The 13,870-nt window shown below is 44.9% G+C and overlaps 1 protein-coding gene across 1 annotated transcript in view; it reads right to left on the reverse strand.

The window, feature by feature from the left end:
• Positions 1-433: 433 nt before the first annotated feature.
• ITGBL1 (integrin subunit beta like 1) overlaps positions 434-13,870 on the reverse strand; it is a 500,590-nt gene continuing 487,153 nt past the window's right edge. Inside the window, exons 11-12 of the mRNA XM_056555676.1 lie at positions 5,422-5,535; positions 434-1,082 (exon numbers count right to left, since the gene is read on the reverse strand). Of these exons, the coding sequence (XP_056411651.1) occupies positions 991-1,082; positions 5,422-5,535 (206 nt within the window). The 3' untranslated portion in view covers positions 434-990. The remainder of the gene's footprint in view (positions 1,083-5,421; positions 5,536-13,870) is intronic.

Raw genomic sequence — 13,870 nt, forward strand, 5'->3', positions numbered from 1 at the left:
AACTGAAAAAATAGGAGGGAAGAATAGCAAATGAGCAAATAGCAAATGAGGAAGCAAGCAGTCACTCATACTAAAGAATCATACTGTATAGCCATCATGCACATATATGCTCCATGCACAGGGTACGGCTATGCTGTTATTGAGTGGGTGAATAAGGGGGAAGAGATTTATTAAAGTAATGCTATCCGCCCACCCACTGCAGCATAGCCACGCCTTCTGGGGACCATGGGACATATGACATATTATCTCTGGCCACGTGGAATGCTGGGATGGTCAGAGACAACAGTAAATAAGAAGACTTCCACTACGGAACTTTTAGGTGTTTTTTTTTTTTTAAAAAAGAGGTAATAGAAGCATATTATACAGTATTATAACTTGGCATCCTGAGCTCAAAGGCTGAACAAAAAATCTTGGAATACCCCTTTAATTATATCCTGGATTTTTTATTGTACTGTATTTACCTTATAATATTGAAACATGAAACCAAACATGACACACATTATGTGATATTTATTAAACTGGTGATACATATAACCATCTCTTTATTACATACAGTTGAGTTTCTTGTACATGTTCTGCATGTTCTATTATAAGAATATGTTTAAAAACAACTATTACAGCAAACTATCTGAACCAAATATATGACCCATTGGAAAAACGGAGGTGCTATGAATGGGACAGGTTGGGTTGAAGGTCCCCATCTGGGTATTTGTATGTGTATACCTATCATATTATGCCAGCTGGTTATTTATTAATTATTCAGCATGGATTGAGGATGTGATGTCCTGACAAATGATGCAATAAGGCAACAATCTCTTATATCTCCTGTACACAAATATCTCTACATTAGCCCAAATTCTACAGACTTACAGACTTAGAACAGTCGGATTAAGCAGGTCAGTTGATAGGGGTATATACTCCACTATTGTGTATGTTCAACAGCAGCCTATATTAAAGTATAAGAGCACATTTTAAACAATTTTTACATCTTTAGGGGTATTCGTTTCCGAGCCATATCTCGCAGGCATTTCCATTCCATCCTTCCCAGCATTCGCAGTTTCCACAGTTACATATCCCGTTGCCTAAAAACAAATTGAATAGGAGTTTAATTGTCACAATCAAAATGTACTCCTTCAAATGGCTTATTAAAGAGTAGCAGGTCATAATCAAAACCCTTTACCCGGTCCCTTAAATATTCCTTTTTTGTGTCAAGCTCTTTGCGTTTGATTTAGCAGACACTGGAAATATAGACTTTCAGACAACTAATAGCATCTTTTCAGCAATGCTCTTAGCAAAGTGCTATACACTATAATCATGCTGTCTTTTATTTCTCCCAGGCTTTATAGTGTGTTAGATGGATACATAGCTATACTCATCTGCACTGGCTGCACCTGAAGACCTAGATTAACCCCCTCAGTTCCCCAAGAGTATTTCTTATAGAAACCAGTTTCTACATCTAAAACATGCTCATAATTGGACTTTGTCTTATTTTCTAGGCCTTCATTTGTATACAGTGACTCCCCCGACCTACGATGGCCCCGACATACGATCATTTCAACATACGATGGCCTCTCAGAGGCCATCGCATGTTGAAGGCAGCATCAACATACAATGCTTTTGTATGTCGGGGCCATCGCATAAATGGCTATCCGGCAGCGCAGACTGCTTCAGCTGCCACCAGATAGCCCATTACGGTGCCAGGTGTGGTCCGCTGATGATCAGTTACCTGTTCTCGGGTCTCCGGCCCGTCCTCTTCGGGATCCCCTATATTGTCGGCGGTCTCCATTGTCGTCATCACGTCGCTGCGCACGCCGTCCCGTCATCCAATAGAAGCGGCGTGCGTACCCTATACTTTACATTGCACGGATCCCTCAACATACGATGGTTTCAACAAACGATGATCCATTTGGAACGGACTACGATCGCATGTTGAGGGACCACTGTATAGCAATACTCTAGGTACCGGAGGTTTAGAAAATCATACACGTATAACATATAAAAAGGTTTACTGCTTCTGTAAATATTTTGGATTTCCCACACACAATTTGTATTTAGAAAATACGCAGCATTTACAGCAGCAGTGAATTATGGCTTACCCTTTCACCGCCTAAGTTCTTGTGCATACCCAAAAACAGTAAAGAGCAGTTCTACTATGCTTATTCGTTTCAAAAACCTATTATAAAGCCAGTATCACAGGCAGTGTATTATGGACCTATTTTTGTGTCCATAATAAGGATGCAGATCAGTTGGGGCCATCGGACCCATGCTCAGGCCAAAACCTGCGGCCATAATGCAAAAATGTGTCTGTAAAATGCCCATGTGAACAAACCTAAGACTTCCTTTCACATATAATGGCCCTGATTTACTAAGAGTGGAGTGTAGGTATCCTTGTGGGTTTTAATTCCCTAAAAAATATTTTCCACGGTATTTACTAAGGTTTCCCTACATTTTGCACTTTTCCCTACATTTTGCTATTTTTTTTCTTACACATGCTCTGATCTGTCAGGTTTTCTGCAGCTCAAATTTACTACATTTTCTGTGGTTTCTGTGGCGGCCACACCCCTTTTCTAGTTTTCTCCGTAGTTTTCCAGTTTTTTCTATTCTGCCGCACATTCTGGTGCAGACAGAATTTCCGGCGCAATGCACCAGAATCTGGCGCACAACCCAACAATGCATGTTGGGTTTACAATAGTAAATCAGGGCCAATTTCCGTGGCTTTGCTTGGCTTAATGGGCTTGTCATGAGAAAATGTTTTTTAAAAGATCTGGCCAGGGAAGGATCCATCTCTTACCTTCCTCCCTCCCAGCCAGCCATCAGTATAACAGAGTTTTGTTCCCCACTGTTTAGCACTTCTGGGTTTGTGGATGTGATGTCACACGCCGCTCAGCCATTCAGTGACTGAGGCACAGCGCTGCTGACTGGGTGAGCGGGCATGATACTTCACATTCCCAAACCCAGAAGTGCAGAACATCAGGGAACAGGAGCTCCAGCATGCTGGCAGGGGCATGGGAGCGGGGAAAATAGGAGACAGTTCTTTTTTTTTTTTTTATTTGCTTTCCCTCTGCCTAAGCAGATAAAAAAATAAAGATTAAATGTTTTATCCGGACAACCACTTTAAAGTGTTATTTTTATTTAAATAAACTTTTGACATGTAGCACATGTGAAAAGATTACATTGGTGCTAAGACGTCCTCCAGTCTGTAGCCAAGATATAAATTCAGCTGTGTAGTTCATTTCCATGCTCAATGCTCACATGGGCGAAGAGGGGCCCATAAATATTCACAGGTTGGTGGACATATTGGAGCAGAGGGGGCAGAGGCCGGGGTGCTGGGCATGCCAGCTCCTATCTCCATTGTGCAAAGTGTGGTTAATTACCATACCAGCAATGCAGGCTAATATCGTCGGCTAATATCAATTTAATCCAGTTCACCTGCACGATAAACATGTGTATTGGGTTTATTGTTAATGATAAATACTGATATTGATAGATACTCTATTTCTAAAATGATTTTTACAACATTTATCATTGCTTTAGAAAAAATTAAAATGACAGCTCAGTAGTGAAAGTATATTCTTTGTAATATGGAAATGAGCTCTTACTTCTATAGTACAAATCATATAGTGACATACCGTTTGTCTGTAATAGCTGAAAGTGTTCTGATACACCTTTCTCAGTTTTGTCATGTCTCCAAATGTCTCTTCAGAACATTACTAAAATTACATACTGTCAAACTAAATGTTATGTTTTCCAGGAAATCAAGAAAAGGCAGTTTATAATATGGGAGAAAATAGAGAATCTAGAACATCCTAAATAAAGAAACAGAGGAAGTTGATGGATTCAGTTCTCAATCACAATGATGGAGCATGTCTAAAATATGCAAATACATGAGGGCATGTTCAGAATTTTAATCATTTGGCAGATTTCCATTTACTCTCTATACAGCCCACTAGCCACAGTCCATCCTCCGTCTCTATCAAGGTGTGGAATCTAAGGGGGGATTTTATTGGACTACAAAGATATATGTGTGCAGAAAAGTATTCCCACTTCTATAATGAAATGAAATAATTAAAATATTTTTAAACTATATAATAATATACACCACAAATAAATACATTATTACATTCTAATAAATTACCTAAACAATGTGTGACTTTAATTCCCACACTGTGCACATTGAATTAAAAGGTCCTGAGTAAAAAAAAAAAAAAAAAAAAAAAAAAAAAAGACCTACACTGTGATTCCTGAATAAAAACAATGGCCTACAGTGGGCCTCCTGAATAAAAAAAAAAAAAGGTTGTGCATCATGCCCCTATATTAAAAAATGGCCTACATCGTACCACTGTTTAAAAAAAAAAATGGTTACCCCTTTCCTCTACAGGAGGTCAAATTTGGAATGGACATATTTGTCATATATCTTGTTTCTGTCTCCTCTGCTCATCTATGTCTAATTCCTCAGGTATATTCCTTGATAATACCACAGAAAACTGCCAGGTCCATTGAGCTAGTTAGGTTTTTCCAAGTTTTGACTATTTATTACTGTTTCTAGTTATCTGAATGTAATTGTTAAATTGTATATACCGTATTTTTCGCCCTAAAGGACGCACCGGCATATAAGACGCACCCAATTTTAAAGGTGCAAAATCTAGAAAAAAAAGATTCTGAACCCAACAGTGATGTTCAACCTGCTGACCTCCAGATGTTGCAAAACTACAACTCCCAGCATGCCCGGACAGCCGTTGGCTGTCCCCGGGATCCCCACTCTTCGTCGCCGTCATCACGACGACGCAATGACGTCGAAGGAGAGTGCCGGCCATGCAGGGGATCCCGGCACGGAGCAGACACCGAGGAGGCAGGTAAGTTCCCTCCCGGTGTCCTGTAAGCTGTTCGGGACGCCGCGATTTCAGGCGGCGGTCACGAACAGCCCGACTGAGCAGCCGGTCAGCTTTGATCGCCGCATCTGAAGGGTTGATACAGGGCAATCCTGTATTAGCCGCGGGTCCCAGCCGTTGATGGCCACAGGGACCACCACGGTAGGTGTGTATTCGCCGTATAAGACGCACCAATTTTCCCCCACAGTTTTGCATCTTATACGGCGATAAATACGGTAGAAAAAATTGCCAACCCCGTTCCCACTAGATTGAAAAACAATAGAATAATCACCATATGCTAGCAACATCCAATTGAGAGAGTTCACTTATTTTGGCCCCCTTGATCTTTACACTATGTTTCAGAAAACAAGCCATATCTGAAAACAAGCCATGTCAGAAATAAAAAATGAATGTACAGTGTTTTAGATCAGTACATCACAAAAGTGTACCTATTGCTATCAAAGTTATGAAAACAAACCAAAGGAAAATGCAAACAATGAGAGGAAAAACCTTTCTTGACAAGTACGGTGATTGCATCTAATATTCTGTTTACCTGTGCAAGTAAGGCCATCGTGTTTGTCGCAGTCCCTGTCATCACATTCACAGAACTCCCCTGAAACATACCAGTCCTGTGGTGAACAGATGCACTTTCCACAGTGGCAGGAACCTGAAAACATAAATGGCAATTATTTGTAGCGACAGATATGCTGAACAAAACAAAAGGAACCATGTTCATTGGTACAGAATTTTGCCTTTACTAAATAAAGTTTAATTTAAAAAAATATATACAAAGTCCAGCTTACTGAAAGAGTACCTCCAATGCTTTTTTGACCAATGACTATCATGCAGCACATTCATTTCAAATTTAACACCTAAATACCTGAATAGGGTGTCGCTCTTCCCATCGTGTTTGACCATGCAATAGGAGAAAAGGCTTCCCTCTCCACCTCCACAGCACCTGTCTCCAGTGTGGGAACTTGTGTACTGTGTTTCTATGGCACTGGGTCTCATGCTGGAGACAGGTGCTATATAGACAGAATTGGAAGCTTTGTCTCCTATAGTATAGTTATATACTGTGGAAAGAATTGCACTCATTCAGGCATTTAGGCACCAAATTTAAAATGAATATTATTTTGAAATTTATTTGCCCAATGCCCTGAGTTAAATCACAAATATACACCAGCCCAGCTTACAAAACTGGCTGTGAACAGAACTTTTATAAAGTTTACGATCTTTGCACAACGAGGTAAAAAGTCAGATTTTTGCGCAACAGGGGTAAGAAGTGGGGTACTCAAGTGTTATTTCACAAAATGTGCACTAGCACCATATCTATCACATGATGTGCGACCATATCATAAATTTAGCACATGTACACATTGCCATCATAACAAAAAATACCACAGTGGTATGTGTGGTGTGGGTGTGATGCAGGGCAGATGGACTTATCCTAGGGGTAGATGGCATTAACCCCTTGTGTTCATGATGCCAGGGCATGGTTTAACCGCTTCACCACCCAAAGGTAGGTCGCTGGATCCTGGGCTAGGCACGGGGCAAATAATGACTCAGAACAACAGCAGCTTTACTGAGTCAGACAGATGTAACAGTCTATACAGCTTGGCTAGGCCCACAGAGGTGACCAGTGACTTCTGAGACCACAGGGCTTGCTGGGACTTATGGTGGACTGGGACAATTTGCTGCAGAGACACGCAGACTTGAGACAGATTGACTTGGACTAATTTGACTGAGACTGACTATACCCCGTTTGTAGCTTACCAGGTTTTGACTTGGACCTGGGTGGTAGTGGACTTGTGGATCCGTGGCTGTGTGGTAGACTTTAGGCCTATTCTGGACTCCAGACACACTCTGACAGGACTTGACCTTACTGCAACTCAGCTAAGCAGGAAGAGTGTGAACAGAGGCTCCACCTAGGGCTTATATGTGGGAGACTCTAAGGGGTCCCATAGGTCACATATCACTGGTACCTTTCTGGGTTACAATCACATGACAACAGGTCTTAAAGGCATAACACATTTTATATGCAATACACTATACAACATAGGCACTTTGGAATATACATAGGTCTCCATACAGTGACCCCTGGGTGCTGGAGGGGCCCAGGGGTCACTGTATGAAGGCTGCCTGACAGGGCAGCAAGGGTGCAACTCCTGTACTGGACCACCACATATGTATACATAAACATTGCCACCACACAAAAAATAAAAAACACCAACATTGATAAATTTCCCACATTGTACTTTAAATGGACACTGTCAGACACAAAAACCTTTTATATGTTGTACATCTTGGCAAAACCTTTCTAATATACTTTATAGGAAAATGGTATGTCCTTTTTATAGAAATAACGGCTTATAAAATCATGGCTTTGTCTAAGCTGAAGGACAGGCATAGGCAAAAGTCCAGTAAGTGAGGGTGAGCTAGCACTACTCTGTGCTCTCTCTTCTGTCTGATAGGACAGGAGAGAGCACAGATGAGTACTATCAGACAAGAGAGAGCACAGAGGAGTGCTATTAGACAGGAGAGAGCACAGAGGAGTACTATCAGACAGCAGAGAGCATAGAGGAGTACTATTAGAAAATGGAGAGCACAGAGGAGTACTATCAGACAGAAGAGATCACAGAGAAATACTATCAGACAGGAGAGAGCACAGATGAGTAGTATCAGACAGGAGAGAGCACAGAGGAGTACTATCAGAAGGGAGAGAGCACAGAGGGGTCCTATCAGACAGGAGAGAGCACAGAGGAGTCCTATCAGAAAGGAAAGAGCAAGGAGCAGTACTATCAGACAGGAGAGAGCACAGAGGAGTACTATCAGACAGGAGAGAGCACAGAGGAGTACTATCAGACAGGAGAGAGCACAGAGGAGTACTGTCAGACAGGAGGGAGCACAGATGAGTGCTATCAGACAGGAGCACAGAGGAGTGCTATCAGAAAAGAGAGAGCACAGAGAAGTACCATCAGACAGGAGAGAGCACAGAAGAGTACTATAAGACAGGAGAGAGCACAAAGGAGGACTATCAGACAGAAGAGAGCACAGTGGAGTGCTATCAGACAGGACAGAGCACAGAGGAGTACCATCAGACAGGAGAGAGCACAGTGGAGTACCATCAGACAGGAGAGAGCACAGAGGAGTACTATTAGACAGGGGAGAGCACAGAGGAGTACTATCAGACAAAAGAGAGCACAGAGAAATACTATCAGACAGGAGAGAGCACAGATGAGTAGTATCAGATAGGAGAGAGCACAGAAGAGTACTATCAGACAGGAGAGAGCACAGAGGGGTCCTATCAGACAGGAGAGAGCACAGAGGAGTCCTATCAGAAAGGAAAGAGCATGGAGCAGTACTATCAGACAGGAGAGAGTACAGAGGAGTACTATCAGACAGGAGAGAGCACAGAGGAGTACTATCAGACAGGAGAGAGCAAAGAGGAGTACTATCAGAAGGGAGAGAGCACAGAGGGGTCCTATCAGACAGGAGGGAACACAGATTAGTGCTATCAAAAAGGAGAAAGCACAGAGGAGTGCTATCAGACAAGAGAGAGCACAGAGGAGTGCCATCAGACAGGAGAGAGCTCAGAGGAGTACTATCAGACAGGAGAGAGCACAAAGGAGGACTATCAGACAGAAGAGAGCACAGAGGAGTGCTATCAGACAGGACAGAGCACAGAGGAGTACCATCAGACAGGAGAGAGCACAGTGTAGTACCATTAGACAGGAGAGAGCACAGATGAGTACTATTAGACAGGGGAGAGCACAGAGGAGTACTATCAGACAGAAGAGAGCACAGATAAATACTATCAGACAGGAGAGAGTACAGATGAGTAGTATCAGACAGGAGAGAGCATAGAGGAGTACTATCAGACAGGACAGAGCACAAAGGAGTACTATCAGACAGGAGAGAGCACAGAGGAGTACTGTCAGACAGGAGAGAGCACAGAGGAGTACTATCAGACAGGAGAGAGCACAGAGGAATACTATCAGACAGGAGGGAGCACAGATGAGTGCTATCAGACAGGAGAAAGCACAGAGGAGTGCTATCAGACAAGAGAGAGCACAGAGGAATGCCATCAAACCGGAGAGAGCACAGAGGAGTACTATAAGACCGGAGAGAGCAAAAAGGAGGACTATCAGACAGAAGAGAGCACAGAGGAGTGCTATCAGACAGGACAGAGCAAAGAGGAGTATCATCAGACAGGAGAGAGCACAGTGGAGTACCATCAGACAGGAGAGAGCACAGTGGAGTACCATCAGACAGGAGAGAGCACAGTGGAGTACCATCAGACAGGAGAGAGCACAGAGGAGTGTGTGTCCAGAGTGTTGGAGGCCTCAAAGTCAAGTCATACCGCCACCATCAATTCAAGTAAGCTAAAGTCACAGCTTTATGATTCAAGTCAAGTCAGTCCCTGTCATCTGTCAAGTCAGCGTGGTCTGTTTTCAACTGTCCAGTCTTACTACCAGTTCCAGCAAGCCCTTAAGGTCTCTGCGTCACTGGTCACCTCCTTGAGCCCTGGCTGAACTGTATAGACTTTACCAACTGTCTACTCTGAGTAAAGCTACCGTTGTCTGTAACTTAGCGTCGGAGTCTTTATTGCCCCCTTGCCTAGCCCAGGATCCAGCGGTATACCTTCGGGTTGTTTTAGGCTAAACCCTGCCCTGGCATCACGAATACAAGGGGTTAATGCCATCTACCCCTAGGGTAACAACATCTGCCCTTATCACACCCCGCTACCACACCCCCAGCATGCGCCCCTCACATATAATGCCCCCATCATGCGCCCCTCATATAAAATGCCCCCTCATGTGCCCCTCATATATAATGCCCCATCATGCATCCCTCACATATAATGCCCCCATCATGCTCCCCTCATATATAATGCTCTCATCATGCACCCCTCACATATAATGCCCCCATCATGTGCCCCTCACATATAATGCCCCCATCATGCACCCCTCATATATAATGCCCCCATCATGCACCCCTCACATATAATGCCCCGATCATCCGCCTCTCACATATAATGCCCCCATCATGCGCCCCTCATATAGAATGCTCCCTGTGCTATGCCCTTCACATATAATGCCTCCTGTGCTGTGCCCATCACATATAAGGCTCCTATCATGTGCCCCTCATATATAATGCCCCCTGTCCTGTCCCCTCAGGGGGCAATATATGTGAGGGGCACAGCACAGGGGGCATTATATGTGAGGGGCACAGCACAGGGGGCATTATATGTGAGGAGGTCAGGTCCGCGCTGCTTCAGGCCTCCGGTGTGCGTCCCCTGCGTCGTTGCTATGCGCTGCAGTGCATAGCAACGACGCAGGGGACGCACTCCGGAGGCCTGAAGCAGCGCGGACCCGACCCCGGCAACAGGTAATTATGCAACCGGGGATGGGGGGAGGCAACGGGGCAGCGGCGCCGGCAATGGGTGCCGCTGCCCCTTCTCTCCCCCTGGCTGTCGGCGCCGCTGCCCCATTGCCGGCGTCACCTCTCTCCCCCTGGCTATCGGCGCCGGCCGGTGGCAGCAGGGCTCTAGACCCCAGGAAAGGCAGGGGGAGAGAAGCAGGCAGTGACGGCCTCTCTCCCCCTGCCTTTTCTGGGGGTGTATCGGGGTATACACGCGCACGCACACGCACCCTCATTTTACCATGGATATTTGGTAAAATGAGGGTGCGTGTTATAGGCCAGTGCGTGGTATACCCCGATAAATATGGTATATTAGAAAATGTATTCATTGTATGACATACACTATGCTATTTTAATCTAGGTTTCATGTTCAAGACTTACCTTATAGGTATGAACTATAAATGTATTAGAGGCTACAACATAGCACAAAAGTCCAACTGGATAAGAGATTTTGTTTACTATACTATAGATTATATTGGTTTTCAAATACAAAAACAAATTGCACTTCAACTGTACTCCATAACCATGCACTTATGATCCAGCAGCAAACAGTGAGTATGTGTCAAAAGGTTATAATTAGAGATGAGTTAATTTTTGAAAAATTTGATTGAGACGATTCGCAGAATTTTCAGAAAAAATTTGGTTTGATCCGAATTTATTCGCGGCGAAACGCTATTAAAAAATGGCTATTTCTGGCCTACAGAGAGCCGCAATAGGGATGTAGGACACTTTGCCTTGCTGTAAAACGCAAAGGGTGTGTGCTGGGTTATGAAATAATACTGTTATTCAGTATGGCATGCAGATCAGAGGCGTCGCTATTAGAATCACTGACGCAGAGCGGCACAATGACAGAGCCTGGAGGTGGCATCAGTATGAGGAGACCATATAGTGACTGAATAACACAGCGTGCAGGTGGCAGCAGCATTAGGAGACCACATAGTGGCTGAATGACACAGCCTGGAGTTGGCGGCAGCATATAGTGGCTGAATGACACAGGCTGTAGTTTGCGGCAGCATGAGGAGAACATATAGTGTCTGAATGTCACAGCCTGGAGGTGGCGGAAGCATGAGGAGACCATATAGTAGCTGAATGACACTGTGTGGATGTGGCGGCAGCATGAGAAGGCCATATAGTGGCTGAATGACACAGCTTGGAGGCAGCGGCAACATGAGGAGAACATATAGTGGCTGAATTACACAGCCTGGAGTTGGCGGCAGTATGAGGAGAACATATAGTGTCTGAATGACACATACTGGAGTTGGCGGCAGCATATAGTGGCTGAATGACACAGCTTGGAGTTTGTGGCAGCATGAGGAGAACATATAGTGGCTGAATGACACAGCCTGGAGGTGGCGGAAGCATGAGGAGTCCATATAGTGGCTGAATGGCACAGCGTTGACGTGGCGGCAGCACGAGGAGAACATATAGTGGCCAAATGACACAGCCTGGAGGTGGCAGCAGCATGAGGAGAACATATAGTGGCTGAATGACAAAGTTTGGATGTAGCAGCAGCGTGAGGTGAACATACAGTGGCTGAATGGCACAAACTAGAGTTGGCGGCAGCATGAGGAGACCATTTAGTGGCTGAATAACACAGCCTGGAGTTGGCGGCAGCATATAGTGGCTGAATGTTATAGCCTGGAGTTTGAGGCAGCATGAGGAGAACATATAGTGGCTGAATGACACAGCCTGGAGGTGGCGGCAGCATATAGTGGCTGAATGACACAGCCTGGAGGTGATGGAAGCATGAGGAGACAATATAGTGGCTGAATGAGACAGCGTGGAGGTGGTGGCAGCAAGAGGAGAACATAGAGTGGTAGTATGAGACAGCTAGGAGCTGGCATCAGCATGAGGAGAACATATGGTGGCAGAATGAGACAGCCTGGAGGTGGACTGACTAATAATGTGGCTTCCTCAAAGGGCCTGAGCAAACGGAAGGTTTTTATGAGCTGCCACGGGTTGACATTGAAGTTACACAGGGGAGTCCCCCTATCAGCTTGGATCATCAAGAAATCGGTGATGGCTTTTCTCTGTTCGTATAGTCGGTCCAACATATGGAGGGTGGAATTCCAATGTGTGCAAACGTCGCAAATAAGACTATGTTGTTGGATGCCATTCTGACACGCCAGCTCAAGGAGGGTGTGCTTTGTGGTGTACGAGTGGCTGAAGTGCATGCAAAGTTTCATTCCCATTGTTAGGATGTCTTGCAAATGGGTGGAACACTTCAGGAACTGCTTTACAACCAGATTGAACACATGTGCCATTGCGGGGCACATGTCTCAGGCTTCTTTGTCACAGCACAGACAAGATGTTCTTCCCGTTGACGGTCACCATGGTTCCCATTGCTAGTTTTCGTGGAGTAAGCCATGATTTGATTTCTTGATGAATGGCTTTTAGCAGTTCCTCCCGTGTGACTCTGTTCGCCAAGGCAAACCATGTGAAGAACAGCTTGACACCGCGTGCCCTGCTCACGTGGTATGCTGAAGGGGCACTGAGACTTGTCCATTCAGTGGAGGCTGAGGACACGGTGGAGGATGAGGAGGCGGAGTCGCACACTGTCACAGGACCAACGGCCTGAGAGCGTGGAGCCAGAAGCGGCGTGACATGTACAAGTTGGTGTTGTGGCTGTGCAGGAAACACATTCACCCAGTGGGCCTTAAACGACATGTATTGTCCCTGACCATAGTTACAGCTCTTCACTTCGGTGCTGCCGTGCACTTTGGTACACACCGACAGGCTCAAGGACTGGCCCACCTTCTGTTCCACAATATTGAACATGGCTGATTCTTTTTTGGCTTGGCACTCTCCACCTCGGCTCGGCACAAGCCATCAGTTCTCTGAAAGGTGCAGAGTCCACCACTTGAAAGAGAGGGACTACAGTACCAGCAACTTGGGCAAGAGCACATTCAGTTTGGGCACATACTGTTGTCTCTTGGACATGGCTTTGCCAATGGATTGCATAGGTTAGAGTTCATTTCCCGCCGATCAAAGTCCGGGCAGAGCAGGGGGGACACGAGGGGGGGACCATGGCCATCTTACTGGACCAGCAGCGACATCGGAGAAGCGGCGGCGGCAGGAGGAGTGCAGCCAGAAAGAGCGGCAGTGGAGGAGGCTGCTGTGAAGATCGCCAGTAAGTGATCTTCACTCTGGCATTCTAAAAGTTGCAAAACTACAACTCCCAGCATACCTAGCCAGCCAAAGGCCCTTTTCCTTACAAACAGCATACCTAGACAGCCAAAGTCCCTTTTCCTTACAGAGTGCTTCAAATTAGAAAATTGCAAAATGTTCAAATTTTTCCTAAAATTTGGGAATTTTTCACCAAGAAATAATGATGCAAGTATTGACGTACATTTACCACTAACATAAAGTAGAATATGTCACGAAAAAACAATATCTGAATCAAATTTAAAAGTAAAAGCATCCCAGTTATTAATGCATAAAGTGATAGAGGTCAGATTTGCAAAAAATGCTCCTGTCCTTAGGGTTATAGTGGGCTCCGTTCCCAAGGGGTTAATTTCTAAACATAACGGAAATCAACCAAATGGCCCTGATCAAAAGTTTGGCCTTAGTTACAGACACAC

The sequence above is a fragment of the Hyla sarda genome, chromosome 2 (assembly GCF_029499605.1).
Source record: "Hyla sarda isolate aHylSar1 chromosome 2, aHylSar1.hap1, whole genome shotgun sequence".
In the NCBI taxonomy this organism is placed as follows: domain Eukaryota; kingdom Metazoa; phylum Chordata; class Amphibia; order Anura; family Hylidae; genus Hyla; species Hyla sarda.